General features: G+C 39.5%; 2 protein-coding genes across 7 annotated transcripts in view; both read left to right on the top strand.

Annotated features, from left to right (window-relative positions):
* Positions 1-6,454, top strand: part of gas2l1 (growth arrest-specific 2 like 1) — a 31,402-nt gene extending 24,948 nt beyond the window's left edge. The window contains exon 5 of the mRNA XM_042488056.2: positions 1,112-6,454. Within this exon, the coding sequence (XP_042343990.2) occupies positions 1,112-3,188 (2,077 nt within the window). The 3' untranslated portion in view covers positions 3,189-6,454. The remainder of the gene's footprint in view (positions 1-1,111) is intronic.
* Positions 6,455-8,523: 2,069 nt separating this feature from the next.
* The window catches only part of ap1b1 (adaptor related protein complex 1 subunit beta 1), a 35,660-nt gene continuing 26,972 nt past the window's right edge, over positions 8,524-17,211 (top strand). The window contains exons 1-10 of one of the 6 annotated variants that reach the window (XM_088076784.1): positions 8,524-8,618; positions 10,472-10,532; positions 12,951-13,056; positions 13,153-13,288; positions 13,941-14,186; positions 14,445-14,635; positions 14,740-14,961; positions 15,154-15,274; positions 16,189-16,284; positions 17,054-17,169. In XM_088076784.1, coding sequence (XP_087932910.1) covers positions 10,496-10,532; positions 12,951-13,056; positions 13,153-13,288; positions 13,941-14,186; positions 14,445-14,635; positions 14,740-14,961; positions 15,154-15,274; positions 16,189-16,284; positions 17,054-17,169 — 1,271 coding nt within the window. In that variant the 5' untranslated portion in view covers positions 8,524-8,618; positions 10,472-10,495. Of the gene's footprint in view, positions 8,619-8,642; positions 8,703-8,766; positions 8,909-10,471; positions 10,533-12,950; positions 13,057-13,152; positions 13,289-13,940; positions 14,187-14,444; positions 14,636-14,739; positions 14,962-15,153; positions 15,275-16,188; positions 16,285-17,053; positions 17,170-17,211 lie in introns of those variants that run through there. The other 5 variants (XM_088076785.1, XM_088076787.1, XM_088076783.1 and 2 more) reach the window with 5 other exon arrangements.

Genomic DNA, 17,211 nt, shown 5'->3' with positions numbered 1-17,211 from the left:
CAGACGTCACGATGACAGCTCATTCGAATTAACCCTGTGTGGGTGGGGCGATGCATTTCAAGTGCGCCAGACTAGATAAAGACTAATCTGACAACTATCCCTAGACAACTGTTCACAGCTAACTGGGGAAGTAGGTCAACAGGTGGGCTCCATGCACGCTTGTTAGTGTGCCTGATTATAATCGAATTTCTGAGGATAACTTTAGAAGTCTGCTGTAATATACACTAATTAAAGGCACAGCCAGTGATCTTTCACCATCAAAATTCAAAACACAAGATGGGAGCATGCTGTCATTCCTAAATTGACTGACGGGTCTTTTAATATATGGACTCCAGACAACAACTTAATACACTGTTTGCTGATGCTTTAAAAGTTTCAGTTGCAACAGAAATATTTGCAAACCTTGAGGTAAAACAGGCTAATATGCCCCTGATAACACATCAAAATGCTATTTATTTTTTTACCTGTGGCTCTTTAGCCCCTCTTCGGTGTCTCCCTGTGTCTTTGACAGAAAATGTTATATTGAATCGTAGGCCTAAAATGTTACATGTGTTATATTCTCTAATTGTGAAAATGATACACAGATTATATATATATATTTTTAAAAATATTTCTTAAATTAAAATGTGCATCGTAACACATCCATAGCCCTGTGCCTTAGTTTCCCTCTAAATCTGGCTAAACCTCAATAGCTATAGCTAGTCTTGAGTTACAGGTGTGCATTACCTTCATTATAAGGCTCGCATAAGTTTGTTTTTTTGTGGCTCCAGAGATTTTTTTTTTTTTTTTTGCCAAGAATTGTCCTTCAGATAGAAAAAGTTTGATCCCTGTCTTAAATCTTCATTTCCAAGCAAATTAAAACCTCTGCTGAGTATTTAAATGTTCAGTTAACTGTACATTACTCTATAGATTTGTGCTAATCAAATCTATCCACTTTAGTTCTTCCTATAAGTGACTCCAGGAGCTGATTATATAGTTAAACCTGATGGTGTGTGACGGTGGAGTGTCTGGTTGATAAAGGGCAGTGCTGTGTGTCTGGTTGGAAAATTCAAAAAACGTTTGTGGTATAATTATGAATATAAATGACTCTTTGTATTTCTCTACACTGCAGGAATAAGGACACAATGTTGCCAGTGGCGAGACGACTGTCTGGAGACAGTGACTCCTCGACAGCCTCCTCTAAGGGCGGAGGAGGAGGAGGTGGAGGAGGAGGAGGTGGGGGAAAGTACTCTCTGGGTGGTGCTTCACGGCGCTCTGGTGATGAGGTAGTCCTGCTTGTGAATCGCAAGGAGGGGAAGCACGTGATTGAGAGGCCTGCAGCGGGAAATCAGACCCCATCGCTACGCCCCTCACTGCCCCGTGCACGCAGCCAATCTCGAGAGCGTCCTGCCCTCACTCCAATACTCAAACCGAACCCCCCACAAGGATCCGCTGATGGATCGCGGTCATCCCGCACAGAGAGGGGGCGTTCCCTTGGAAACGAGGGCCCAAGGAGGATACACGCTCCACGTTCCCACAGCCAGAGTAAGTTAACTAGCCGCACTAGGTCCAGTGATGCAAGCCCGGGACCCGCTTCCTGCTACAGAGATCCTCAACCTCCACCCCCGGACAGACGAGAGGACCTCCGGGCCAAACAATTGCCCCCGTCCTCTCCCAGAATAGGTGGTGGGTTCAGCAAGAGGCAGTCATCCTCGTGCTCTAACTCCCCCGTTAAAGGGATCCAGAACAACAACAGTAGCCCCAGTAAGAAGATCATAACTACCCCCAGACCTCCCGCACCACGCTCACCCTCCATGGGAAGAGGCAGACTTCTGCCACCAGTCACCTCAGGAGGTCGACGTTCACCTCACTCATCACCCCGCAACTCTCACCATCATTCTGCCCGCCCCCCCCGCACGTCACAGGGTGCTCGCTCTGCTGGGCGAGGCCATCATAGGAACTGGTCTGGCATGGAGCACCAGGAGCCCGAGGAGGAAGGACTGGGCCTCGGCTTCCAGATGCTGCCAACGCTGGACCCCCAGAGGGAGCAGGACCTGTATCGCAGCTTTGAGGCTGAGTTTCTGGCTAATACCCAGCAGGCTAGAGGAGTGTCTTGTAGAGCCCCAGGAGGAGCGACCCTGCAGGGAGCTGTGGTGCCAGCACCCGCTGATCCTAACGTCACTGACTCTGCCTACTCCTCCTCTAACTCTTCCACCTCCTCCCTGAATGTGGGTGCAAAGATGGGAACTCTGCCCGACCTCAGGGAATCCAAGAGAACTAATCCGCGTCACTTCCCGCTGGACGACCCCTTAAATTTACTTTATGGACACAATTTTGGAGGACCACACAACTTTGGTCCAGGAGAGCCTGAGCACTGGGGGGAGCGTGGAGGGGGTCTCAAGAAGCTTCCAGCCATCTCTAGCTCCATCGAGGAGAGGGAACCACCATCTTCTCTGCCTGGCCTCGGAGACACAGACAGTTTGATGAACCAGGTCCCGTCACAACCTGCTTTCCACTGTAGGAATATGAATGGAGACCACGGTGGTTGTCCTCCCACAGGGGGGCTGACAGGTCAGCAGGGTCAGCTTGGCTGGGGCACAGGGCCAGAGGGAGACGTTCCTCTGGAGAATCACCAGCCAAACTTACCATACGACCTAGAAAATGGTGATCACAGTGATGACCTCCCGCCCCCAGAGGCTTGTCCGTCACCTGTGGCCCTTCCCCCCTCTGATGATTGCTCCTTCCAGGACTCCTCAAGTGAAAACTCTTCCATGTGCTTCAGCCTAAGTGAATCCCGCTCAGAATCCCCCCCGCCTTCTTCACCCCTGACAAACGGGGACACTGATGGAGAAGGGCTGCAGACTAAGAAAGGGCAGAAGAAGGCAGACAGAGTTGCGCCTATCTCTAAGCACAAACTGAGAGGCAGGATGAGGCCTCGCACTGACAACAGGCCAGAAAATAACCCGTCACGTATCCCCACCCCGGTCAGCTACAGAGATCTGCAATCTCATGAGACATTTTCCCCGAGCCACACCCCACCGCTGTCCCCTCAGAGCTCCCGCTCTACTGGTCGTCCAGCCACATGCAAGGGCCTGCACCAGGCCTTCACAGATATGATCCATCCTCAACCACGCTCCACAGCGATGGGCAACAAAGACTGCCCTTTCCCTGGACAGTCAGGGAGCCTGGACACTGAAGCTTGGATGTAGCACGAATGAGACAGGGGCGTTGTTGTCATAAAATTTGACTACTGTGTAAAAAAAAAAAGAAAGAGAGAGAGACTGGGCTATAGACTGTTTTCATTGCATGTCTAACTTCTTTTTCACTTAGTTTCTCCCCTGAATAACTGCAGGGGGTTCACATTGCTTTTATGTTGCACTCAAGCCAAATTATTTATTACCAAAGGAATGGTCTCTTAAATATTACTTTTACTGTGTGCATGGGGTTGTTTTGCCAATCATAAGGTTTTTTATTTTTCTTATTTTATTTTTTTTGTTTGTTTTAGCAAAGACACTTGTGAAATTGTCATCAGTGACACGGAGATATAGAGAGAGAGCATATGTGCTGCCATGTGCCCCGCCGAGGGGCATGGTGAAGTGCCAGGGATTTAAAGCTGCAACTCTACACAACAGTGTTAACACTAAACCTTTAGTCAGATGGATTGGCTCCCTCTTGTGGTCTGCCACAGCATCTCTGCTTGCCTTCATAGTCAAAATACTGGTGTTTTCAGTCTCTCCACTTTTGTGGTCTTCATATAGGTATACTCACATTTTACAATATACTAATAGGTAACATAGACAAAGGTACCCCTGTCATCCCTCTGACTTGATGAACACTACATGCACTACCTATCTCTGTACAGTACTGTTATTAATGTCACCTTTTCACAACAATTGATGTTGTTGAGATAGATATGTGTTTTTACAGGGTCCAGTGTGTAGGATTTAGGGGGATATATATTGACAGAAATTGACTATAGAATAATAAGCTGGGTTTTTTTGGGGTTTTTTTTACATATAATCAACTAAAAATAACAATTATTGTGTTTTCATTACCTTATATTGAGCCTTTTGTATCTACATAGGGAACGGGTCCTAGCACTGTCATGTTTCTAGAGTAGCCCAGAATGGACAAACCAAACACTGGCTCTAGATAGGGCTGTTTGCGTTTGAGTTATCAAAGAAAAAAGGTGAGTATACATCCGCAGATGCTGGGCTAATGCCATGTCTCTAGTATGCCAAATAGCATCAGAGAAACACTGATTCGTAAAGTGAAACTGCTTTATTCAGTGTTTTCATCAGTTTTAATCACCTGGTCCATTTGTTTTGGAGAGAAAGAGACCTCTGCTGATGATTCAGTTCCTGGTAAAAAAACCCCTGGACAATAACGCTGAAGAAATTCAAACCAAGTTTCAGCTGGTTCCAATATGCAAGTCTTGCCGCGATATGCCAATATATCCCCCTTAGTCTTACACACTGAACCTTTAAATTCTTAATGAGTTACAGGTTTTCAAGATTATGTTTAATGCAGTAAGACATTTTAACTTTATTTTGACTTTTAAGTGGATTATGTGTAAACGAAAAAAAATGAGGAGCCGTGAAAGTTGTGTTACTTTTGTGTCATTGCCACTGAAACAGAAATGTTGGGAGCTCCTCCTCTGACCAAACTGTACTCTGGAATACAACGCGACAAATAAACAAAAGTTAAGACTTAGGAGAGTGAATGTGTAAATACATGTTGATGTGCTCACAAATAAATGTGGGTATTTTGTACATAAAGGCATTGAAAACACAGTTTAATGTACATATTCACTTTAATCGGTTCTGTGCTGCCTTAGCTATGCAACATCGGTGTTGGAAATGCCTTGACGATTCCCTTTGCCTTAAAGTGTATTTGCAGGTTAGTTTTTGAATGTTTTTTGCTCAACATCACTATTCGGTAACACTACATTGCCATCATTAACTGTTTATGATAAGAGAAATTTGGAGAGTTTGAGTGTGAATGTGGAAGAAATGTGAGGAACATTGCCAATTTTAGTCATACATTATACTTGATGTAGGTGTACAATTCATGAGAAAGTTATATAATTTATTGCCTCTAAATCCCAATAGTTGTTTTGAAACACAAGAAGACAGATAACCTACTTAACAGATGGATTTTGAAGACATGGCACGATCTGTGGTGACATCTAGTGGCTGAAGGAAGACTTGTTTTATTCACAGCAAAAATGGATACTGCTTTCTGTTTTTGGAATGATACAGTTTGGTGCCGATTAGAGCCGATAACAATGGTGTAATGAGAAGAGGTTTGATGGATGAAGAATGACTTTGACTTGAGTGTCTGAACGTGTGCAGCAGTGCATGAATAATAGATACTGTAACTGGATATTAGCGTTCTCTTGTTAAGCTCTTGCACAGTTGTAGTCATAGACCCCAGCTACAGTACTTCTGTTTTTGGTATTTAACAAGTGTGGACTTTGTAAAATATATTTGAAAGTTGAAATGTATGACCTGTTGAGAGAAGTTGGTAGCCATGTGTTTACAATGGTTTGATAAGTCTCTACCAAGGAGATGTCAGTAAAAAAAGAAAGGAGCAACATTTGTGGATAACAACTGTTTTGCTGTGCACGAAAACAATGAATGGGCTGGGAAAAAGAGGAGTGTGCATATATTTGTGTACATACTGTATGAGAATATGTACAGAGTTGGAGTGAAGAGGGGAGTGATGTAGGTCTAATTTATTTATTTATGAAATTAAGTCTCATTGGGCTCAAGTGACATCTGTGTCCAAAGTACTGTTAAATGAGCTGTTAAGAGTTTAGGGAAATCTAAATGAGGTGTGGCCCCACATGAACAAAAGATTTGTCATTTTAAGATTTTTTTCTCTTCAACACTTTACTTAAAGAAACATAATCCATTAAAAATGTTGCCAGTTTAAAACCGGATACTAAAAAGACAAGCAAAACATACATGGGCTGTTTTGCATTATTCAGAGATCTAGTAATTTGATTAAATGCATACTCCTCATTGAGACAAATAATTATGTATCAGTATTGTCAGAGCTACACATCTCTAATTGTTTTAAATTTAAATTTGTTTTGGCTTATCTGAATACATTTGCATTTTAAACAACTGGTGTTTAAAATGCACCAGTTATGTGAACTGTGACTTCATGAAAACATTTGGTTATCAATCACAAAAAGACTGATTGTCCTCATAATCTGGTCTTCGTCCTGCACAACTTTGCAAAGTCCATAATTCTCTCTCCTTCTGTCTATCCCTAATGAGCGAAATCTGAATGTTCATGATTTGACAATTTCTCATTTGCTAATGTTATTTTCACGAAAACTTTGGTTAAATGTACAGATTGCTCGACGTTGTGGAATTTGTTTGTATGAAATAGCAATACTGCAACATTTCACAGTTTTTTTTTGATGCTGTCAAGTTGTTCTTGTAATAAATATTTTTCCTCTGAAGTTTCTGAATTATCAATTTTTCATGTAGAACTTCAGTCACAGCAGTGTGCTGAACAAATTGGGTTTGGATTTGTGGGAAGTCGCGCAGTGCCTGTTTGAGAAAAACACAAAATATGAACACGGATAATGACAAGCATTTTTCTACATGCACAATGTGATTAATTAACATTTTGTAATTGAAAACATGACTTTGTTGCATAGGATGTAAGATACTGTTTGTGCGCATATTTGTTGTCCAGCTATCTGATATTCAGTGGTGTCTTTGTACAGATTTTGCAGTCTGAAGTTCGAAAATGTAACAAGAATGTATGCTGTATAGCCTGTATTTGAGTATGTGCTCAATAGAAATACTAATGTGTCCCTTCAAAATTAAAATCTGCCCATGTGATGGGAAGATAATGCATTTTTAGCTATTTGACCTGTACTTATCCAGTTTATTTGGTCCTTTGAAGTAGATAAAAACTACTGTAGTCTAATACTACAGTCCTACTATAAATCCTACCTTTCTGATGGTTATGGTGATTATTCTGTTTTATTTTGTACTGTTTTAGAGAGATTTTGATTCAACATTATTGTCACTGTAAAGGCTGTTGTGCTGTTGAGTATTGCATTATACTAAGGGACTGTTTGGTATTTATAAAAATGAAGGGGGTCATACTAAACGGGGGACGTACTTGACATGTTTTTTAAGCACTAGGGAGTTATGTGTTCTTGTTGGAGGGACATTCAACTTTAGTCATGTTTTGTATTTATTTGGAATAGCAGGTTTCCAGAAAAATCTTAGAAATTACAACATTTATCATAGCCACACACTTTGAAATATTGTTATTTGTGTTGGAGGGAGGCTCATCCAGTCACTCAGGGAGGCTGACGGAAAAATATTTGTAGTTCCAGGGGGGTCATGATATATCATATCTGGTCTGACTTAGGACAAAACTTAGTAAACACCTCTGATTTAACACAGTGTAAACTAATATACAAAACATGGACATAATATGACAAACACCTCTCAGTATGACATAATTCATGTGCAGGGTTTAATCTGCATTAGCCATGCACAGAAATAAACTAGCACCTGAATGTATTAATAGCTATTGTATTTACACTTCATAATTATGTTGTTCTTATAGTAACTCTTTCAAAAGTATGTGCTTGTTTTAGTACGTAACTTAAATTTAATATTTTGACAATTAGTCTTTATGTTGTTAACTTTTAGAGGTCAATGGAAATGTTATGTAGCCTACTGCATCTTAAGAATGTAATTAAGTTGATGTACTAAAGTACAAAATTAAGGTACTTGTCCATTACTTGAGTATTTTCTGTCCATGCCACTTTATATTTTTACTCCACTACATTTCAGAGGGAACCATTTTAATTTTTACTTCTCTACATTTAACTGAGCCCTGGTTACATTAAAATTTAAGATTTCTGTATAAAAAATACAAGAAGAGTTTATAAAACATGATTTTTTTTGTTAAAAGTTAAAATACCCAAACGTTTATACAAGCACAGCTGTATAAACGTTATTTTCATTTGTTTCTACAGTTCAGCTTTGAGATTTTGGGGTGTTTTCTATTTCTTTTATAGCTTTCAATTTGTTGGGTGTCTTTGTTTCTCTAATTTTGTGGTAGCTTCTTTATGTATTTGAGGTAATCTATCTCTCTCTCTCGCTCTCTCTCTCTCTCTCTCTATCTATCTATCTATCTATCTATCTATCTATCTATATATATATATATATATATATATATATATATATATATATATATATATATATAATTAATATTAGTATTAGTATTTAGTTTAATGTTTAAATACTTTTTTAAAGATAATTTGGGGGTTTATTGGGTGTTTTTGTTTGTTTGGTTGGTTGGATAATTTTTATACCTTACTTACCTTTATTTAAGTAATATTTTCAATGTAGGGCTTTACTTCGAAGTATTTTTATAATGTGGTATTGGTACTTTTACCAAAATAAAAGATGTGCATACTGCTTTCACCACTGTTGATAGATTTGTTGAACCACTGTAGTTCCCAAAATTTCTGAACAGCTCTCTCTGAGAGCTGACGCTGCCTGTCTGTTTGCAAACGTTATTTTGTGGAAAGACGGAAGTAAATCAAGTGGGAGGGGACGAAGGCCATCACAGCCCCTACTACGCCTGTCACGGTAAGATGTTTGTGCAGATTTTCTCTCCAAATTCACAGTGTGGTTGGTCTAATTTTAACTCCAGAAGGTACGCTAATTCTTTCGGTAAGGTTTGAACCGGGTGGACAGATTAAGAGCTTAACTATCCCGGCAAAGGCTTCCTTAAGCCCGTACTTAGAAGGTCATGTCTCAGCTGTGCGAGCTACAAAAGTGGCCACTGTCAGGCACACAGCACCAGACAGCTAGCCTTTAGCACCAGTTTCATTCATCTAACTGCCGCAAAAATGCAGGAATGGGCGAATCAATTATGCGTGAGTAATTGATCGGCTGGCATCGTTGTCTGCAGAGCTATCTGCAGTCGTTTAACCAACTTTATCGTCACATATTGTAGTTTTCTTCCAACTGAATGATACACTCGAGCCTGCTAAGCTAACGTTAACGTCCCGGTAGCCTGATGTTAGCCAGCTAGCGAACCTTTCCTTATTACTTTTTGGGCTAAGTTAGTGATAAAGTCAGCTATTGTGAAGTACTCGTGTTGTTAGTCTGGCATTTATTTAAGGGTATACTATTAGTTCAGTGTCAGTATGGCTTGGCAGCAGCGTGAATTATCGTAAATATGGTCTTGTTAGCTAACGTTAGCTTCGGCGTCAGTCGGTTAGCTTGTGGCTAACTGCCTGTCTCATGTTGACAGAAACCTGAAACTCAATTAATAATGAAACTACTACGCTAGATTAATGAAACCCTCTAATTTAATCATTGCAGATTTTTATCTCAAATAACCGATAGGCCCATGACACTTGTTTAGACATGTTACCTAATACATTAACTGTTGACATCACTGTGTTTGAGCATCATTTCCCTGCAAGTTTCGTTAAATTTTACGATATTAGGAAGTCAGTCTGAGTAATGAAAGGGTAATGAAGTTATTAGCCATACTAATTTTTACCGAGGGGCCATCTGTGTCATTCAGTGTAGAACTGCTGGGGACTGCATCACTATTTGTATTACGGTAATGAAGTATCTTAATCACGATATAATGTTATTTTTAACAGTATGGCCCCAAGTTAAGAAAAAAATAAAAAATAAAAAAGTCAGATTTCTCTGCAATATTACTGTGTTGTCAATAACTTATTCACTTTATATTCAGGGCCAAACCAAAAGAAAATAGAGGCAACATAATATGTAGTGTATTGATTATGTGCACAAGCCATATGTTTCTTAAAAGTACACAGCAGTTTATATGACATTAAAGGTCATGGTAAGTATTTTTTAATTAATACTGCCTTTTTTTCCCCCATTGTGGGATTTTGGTTCGCTTTTAATGTGAACATGTAATTTTCTTTCGGGTTACACTGTACAGCATTCCTGTTAACTTGAACACCAGGGGTGGAAATCAGCACTAGCCAACCAGCCAAATGCTGGTAAAATATGCCAGTGGCTGCTAGATTTGGTTCACTCACCATCCAAAAAAAAACCGCAATAGCAATCTACTGAGTGGCTGGTAAATTTTGGAATCCATCAGCAACAGTGGAAAAAAGTTTTAGTTCAGGAAGTATTGTTGTCTAAATTTTGCACCAAGAGTGACAATCACCAGGAAATACATATAGCTACATGCTACAGAAGTTGACTCAGTAAATTAGACATTGTTGGCCACACACATGCTGACCAACAGAATCCATGAAGAGGAGATAATAACGTTGGTTTTCTTAGCAAAATCCATTGTTATTGTCTCTTGTGGAGTACTGCCACTTGTTCAAGAGAAGACAGGAATTCCCTGTATTTCCCTGTGCTTGCACTTCTAGTGTTTCCTGTTGCTCTTGCGATGCTCCAAGTTTCCACTCAGGAAAAGATTTCACAGTCTTTATCTTTTGCAGGAGAATCGACAATTTGGATCCAAGATGACGGACTCCAAGTACTTCACCACCACCAAGAAAGGTCTGATAGATTACTATTTGTTAATTTAAAAGATAAATGATTTACCATGTAAAACTTCTTAGTGACAAGTTACAGTTTTCTTTTTATATTCTGTTCTCAATCATTTTAATGTGTTATTTTTAAGTAAATGCACGTGTACTTTGTGGCCTGGTCAGATGAGTGGTGCTGAATTATTGTCTCTGCAAAGGGAGACCTTAACTTCTTTTTTTTTGGTTGTTCATGTAGCCCAATTAATTTAAAGTTATTCAGTGGTTTCGGAGAAATTTATTTGGATTTATTCAAAGCAAGATTGTACATGACACGATCATCATCATACAATCTAAGAAGCCAAAAGGGCTTTCTCAATTAAACATTTCTCCTCAATGTGTGTTCAGTTAAAGCTTGAGTCGCTAAATATACATGGCCATCACCAATACTGAAATGACCTAACGAGACATTAAAAAAAACAAAAAACAAATTTGCGATCATACTTTGCATCAACATTGTTGCCAAGAACTGAACAGCTCTGGTTATTGTAAATCAGATTAGACATATTGAGCATTAGCTGGCAGAGATTTGACTGTCCTGCTGTGCCTGCTGCTGCATTTGTGTGGCTCTCTTTCTCACATGACCCAAAATGACCATGTTTCCACACACAGGGCTTAGGGAATGCAAACAGATGCTTATTAGTGAAAGTGTTTGACATCTTATATTTGTTAGGATTGACTCAAGACATAAGAGCATGTTTCTTTCAGTATGAGCATTTTCTGTGAATCTGCCCAATGTTGCTGTGTGCAGTCTGTTGCTAAAATCTTAAAGGAGATTAGGAGTGATTAGTAGGTACTTTACAAGGTCAGGGAAACTCAAAATGCGCAGACTCAAATTTAAGCCAAAAATTGTCATTGTACTGACAGTGTATGTTTATGTAGTCTAATTTGTGCAGAAAGACATGTCAGTGACTCTGCAAGGAAAAGTAAACTAAATAAAGGTGGGGCTCTTTCAGTTTTAAAAAAAGCAACAAAAAAACCTTAAATGATGGCCATCTCCACTATCATAAAGATCAGCTTGCGACCAGTTCATATTAACAAGATTTTATTTCTGTTATAGTACATCATCATCCAAAGGTATGCAAACTAACATCAAATTAAATTGATATTGAGTGCATTGAGCTGCGTTCCAGTGTCACGCTTTACCTATGACAAGGCGCGTGTGCGTGCGCGCACACACACACACACACACACACACACACACACACACACACACACACACACACACACACACACACACACACACACACACACACACACACAAAAACCTTAATGCCAAGTTTTGCTTTGATAATTCATAAAAGATAATATTGTATAATCGCCCAGCATTACTCATCAACAGTCAGGTGTCATCACTGGCTATGGTTGCACACCAGTATTACACCATTACTGTGAAAAAAATGAAAATTACTGTGCTGAATTGGATGCTGGTCATATAAACAGCATAGTTTCTTTAAATATTCAGAATCGGGATGTATTCCTTATTTTACATTTTATGATTAAGACGTGGGATATACAGGTATTATTTGGGTTTTAGAAGCATCATCTGGGCATGTATACAGCCATTTCGGAATATGAGTCTCAATTTGGGATTACACCGCAGTTTGTGACACACGGCCTTTTGTCTGTTTATGATCCAACAAGTCCGCCAGCAGTAGGAAACTGAAAAAAAAATCCTATTTTGATGCAAAGAGGCAAAATGATAAACAGTTCCAGCTGTTCTACTTCTCCATATTTTGACATGATAAACGACATGTTAGGGCATGTTAATCAAAGTGTTCAAGATTGCATGTAAACAGAATTTTTAGTGAAATATTAATTTTCATAAGATATCTAAACAGCTTAGTAGGAATATTGTATTTTTCAAAATATATTTTGTGCATGTAAACGTACTTGTGCACTCTCATTTGCCATGTTATTGGAGCTCTAAGTCTGCAGCTGTTCTGAATGCTAATGAGCACATCCTGCTGCAGCTTTGTAATGAACGCTTTATATCAGTGGATCACTAGAAGGCTTAATCATCAAAGTTGGTGATGGACTAACTAATATAATAATCAAGTTATGAACTAGTTTTGGTTTTAGATATTGGAAGTGAAGTAGTGGAGGAAGCAGCAGCCACAGTGAGCTGATTATACAAAGAATGCAGGTGATGTGGGCTTAGCTATAACCTCAACTTTAACTGTGCTGTTGTATAAAAAAAATCATTAATGCACTCTGTGTCAGGATGGTTGCTTGCAGCATGCGCACCTCAACATCTGACAACCAGTACCACCCACCGGTATCAGAAACTGCAAGAAAAGAGGTCAATGCTTCTCAGTTCTCCTGTCCACCCCCAGCATCACAGTCAGATTTCATGATGTGTCATTACCTTTTTTTTCTCTTGTGTGTACAGGGGAGATCTTTGAGCTCAAGGCAGAGCTTAACAGTGATAAGAAAGAGAAGAAGAAGGAGGCTGTGAAGAAGGTCATTGCATCCATGACAGTTGGCAAGGATGTCAGGTGAGTCAGGGAAACATTCCCACCTAAATAATGAACTGTAACAAATCACCCGCCATTTTGAGTTAGTATTCACATCATGCCTTGTCCCTTCTTCAGCGCTCTGTTCCCAGATGTTGTAAACTGCATGCAGACGGACAACCTGGAGCTGAAAAAGCTGGTCTACCTCTACCTGATGAACTATGCCAAGAGTCAGCCAGACATGGCTATCATGGCTGTTAACACTTTTGTAAAGGTAAAGCTCAATATGTCATAAATATGTAGAAACTATATTCAATGATTTATATTTCTATGTATAATTTACCACTAGAGTAGTAGCAGTACTTGTGCAATTAGATCTTGCGGTGCTATAAAAAGATTTGTGCAGTACTTGAGTTCATGCACAACTTACAAAAGTAAATATATTAATTTTACTTGGAAAATTGTTAACGTAAATATTACAATTCCATAACTGAGACAAACTGTTGGTACCTGGACGTTTCTGACTGTGCTGGTGTTATATACAGGGCTATGGAAATGTTTGTGTAGTACTGTGTGATTAGGAGAATAAATATTCTTTTGCTAATTTGAACCTACTCATGCATGCTGTTTTGGGCTACGCTTCTCTGCACAGCTGTTTAACGTGGCCTGTCATTATCTCTCTAAATTCAATGAGATAATTACAAAACCTCAAAGTTTTTAAGTTAAAAACAGCCACCTGTTTTCTTATATTTTTCCTTCTTCCCTTTTATCATACAACAGGGACGCCTTAATATATGATAATTTAATTCTTTACAGAATGCAAAAAAACATTAGATACATTAAAAATGTCCTTCTGAGGATGTAGTTTGATATAGAAAAAAAATCAAAAGTGACCAAACCTAAACTTCTCTGACCCACTCATCTAGGACTGTGAAGACCCTAACCCTCTAATCCGGGCCCTTGCTGTTCGTACGATGGGCTGCATCCGTGTGGACAAGATCACTGAGTACCTCTGCGAGCCATTGCGGAAATGTCTGAAGGATGAAGACCCGTATGTGAGGAAGACAGCAGCTGTGTGTGTAGCAAAGCTTCATGATATCAACGCCCAGTTGGTGGAGGACCAAGGCTTCCTGGACACCCTCAAAGACCTCATCTCTGACTCCAACCCCATGGTATGACTGCTTCAGGCAGCCTGCTAGCTGGCTATTGAACCAGACAGATTTGATTTCTTACTTACGAGAGTGGTGACACAGCTGGCTACAAGCCCCAGCTCTGCCTTTCACTGATAAGCTCTTTGCTGGCATACAGATGCTCTACGTGTTGCCAGAATTGTGTTTGTGTAATGACCTCTTGTTTATATCCTAATGCAGCTGGGGGCTTTTGTTCTTTTTTCTGTAAGTGTTTATCTTTACTCTTGTCTTCATCTTTAGGTCGTAGCAAACGCAGTGGCAGCTCTGTCTGAGATAGCAGAGTCTCACCCCAACAGTAATCTCCTGGACCTGAACCCTCAGACCATCAACAAGTTGCTGACAGCTTTAAATGAGTGTACAGAGTGGGGACAGATATTCATTCTTGACTGCCTGGCCAATTACACACCTCGTGATGACCGCGAGTCCCAAAGGTAGGAGAAACTGCTGCCTTCATTAACACTGCGTGACACTTAGCAGGTTTACTTATTAAAGCCTGTGTAATTGTATTTTCTCTCCCAATATCAACATCTGTTAGCATCTGCGAGCGTGTGACCCCACGGCTCTCCCACGCCAACTCTGCAGTGGTGTTGTCAGCTGTAAAAGTTTTAATGAAGTTCATGGAGATGTTGCCCAAAGACTTGGACTACTATGGCACCTTGCTGAAGAAGCTTGCCCCTCCACTGGTCACTCTCCTCTCTGCTGAGCCCGAGTTGCAATATGTGGCTCTTAGGAACATCAACCTCATCGTACAGAGACGGTAAATTTGGGGAGGTGACCTGAGGATGTCTCTTTACTATTATTAACACTTTGGGAACATCAGGCCCTAATTAAAGTTGCATTTACTGTAGCATAGTACATTTCTGTTGAATTCCTTTTTACTTTACTGTTACAATCTTACAATCTTAGTTGATTGCCTCAATTAACAAGAAATGTTGGTGTCCCCTTTTAGCCCAGAGATCTTGAAACATGAGATGAAGGTTTTCTTTGTAAAGTACAATGACCCAATCTATGTCAAACTGGAGAAGCTGGACATAATGATCCGCCTTGCATCTCAAGCAAACATCGCTCAGGTAACACACACACACACACACACACACACACACACACACACACACACACACACACACACACACACACACACACACACACACACACACAAACAAACAGTTGTAATATTTCATTGAGATGGAAAAGTTGAAAGCAGTTATCTCAGCAGGGTTCCCAAAGTCATAACATTCCTGGAAAAGTTATTAAGTTAGAAAACTCTTCTTCAGACCTGGAAAATGCTTGGAATGAACAGAATGTTTTGGAAAAGTACTGAGTATATATTGTTTTGGTTATTATTTAAAATATGTTTATAAAAATTCAGAAATGTTTAACCTTACACGACTTACATTCTTGTATTACCTATTTAAAAATCTGACCATTAAAACATCACAGATATATATAAATATACGTGATACACATTCCTTTATAAGGCTAGTTGGCAGCGGGAATGCCTAATATTTAAAAAAGTTAGCAATCACTAATCGTTTGTGTATATGCAAATGCCGGGGAAGTGTGTGTTTAATTGTGTATGGCTTTTGAATGACAAATATTATACATGGCTCGAGAGAGAGAGAGAGACAGACCCTAGCCACACAAGATGGAGGCTTTTCACAAAAACATTTAAAATTTTGGTGCAGAAGGTATAGTGGCCAAATTTAGTTGTGGGGAAAAGAAGTGTGCGTTCCTCCCCTCATCTGGAATTGGACCCTAATTCAAATCACTTGGCAGAGAGGTGCTAAGGCATGCTATTTTTTTTAACTACTTACATAAATTAATGGAAATGGTATAAAATATTATGGAAAAGTTTGTAAAATTCATTGGTAAAACTGCATGGGAACCATGTCTTAGAGTGCTTTTAATAAAGCTAATAAAGATAATAAAGATGTTGTTCACAAGATCATCTGAGTGACGCTTCTGCTCGTCTGACTCGCTGCAGGTCCTGGCTGAGCTGAAGGAGTACGCTACTGAGGTGGATGTGGACTTTGTCCGTAAAGCAGTCAGAGCCATTGGCCGCTGTGCCATCAAAGTAGAGGTGGGTGAAGAGTCATACTGTCACCAGATGTTTTGTTGGTCCGTTTACATGATTGTTCACATTTACTGCTCCTTTGACCTTAACAGATCTGTAAACCATAAAAGACACAGTTGTGTTTTATACAAGGCAGCTCTGTCATGTATTCTCATTCCCCCTTTGTTTTCTTATTCGTCTTCCCTTTTTTATTTATTCTTATATTTTTGTATTTTTTTAATGTATTTTATAGTCATGCTGTTGCTGATTTAATTTAGTTTGTCTTAGTATATTTTTTTCTTTTCTCTATATCCACAGATCTTCTCTTAGTTAATTATATATATTCATGTGAAGGGTTTTGTATTGTATGTGTGCTCTTTGTGTCGAAAACTTCATAAATAAATCATACATAAAATAACAACTAATTACGGTTAAACTTATACTATGGATTATTACGGTTTCCATATTTGACATCTAAGAGTATACAGTACATCATGGTATTTTCCTCTCAAAATTTCAGTAGAATGAACTTGAAATGAACACAGGACTATTTACAAGCTGAAGCCTGGACTGAAGGAATTATTTAAGCTTCAAGTTAAATATACTTAATGATGCTCTAGTATTCCTAGTATTTAACATCACAGAATAATTCCTTTAATAATATATAATATTTCATAGCCCATAAGCCTTTATTAAAAGTGATAATTCCACTGCAGTATAGATAAATGCATTTATCTATACTGTCTTTAATCTGCAGGCCTCTTGTGACAGAATTTGTTTTTCTCACCCTTATTAGCAATCAGCAGAGCGCTGTGTCAGCACGCTGTTAGACCTCATCCAAACCAAGGTCAACTATGTGGTGCAGGAGGCCATTGTGGTCATCAAGGACATCTTCCGCAAGTACCCCAACAAGTAGGTTCTCTCTGAGGCATCAGTGTGGTCATTTGCACTTTC

This window comes from Plectropomus leopardus, chromosome 4 (genome assembly GCF_026936395.1).
Source record: "Plectropomus leopardus strain MGB_pleo_1.0 chromosome 4, ASM2693639v1, whole genome shotgun sequence".
Taxonomy (NCBI): domain Eukaryota; kingdom Metazoa; phylum Chordata; class Actinopteri; order Perciformes; family Serranidae; genus Plectropomus; species Plectropomus leopardus.
The sequence above is the reverse complement of the archived record's forward strand: the minus strand, read 5'-3'. Positions and strand labels throughout refer to the sequence as shown.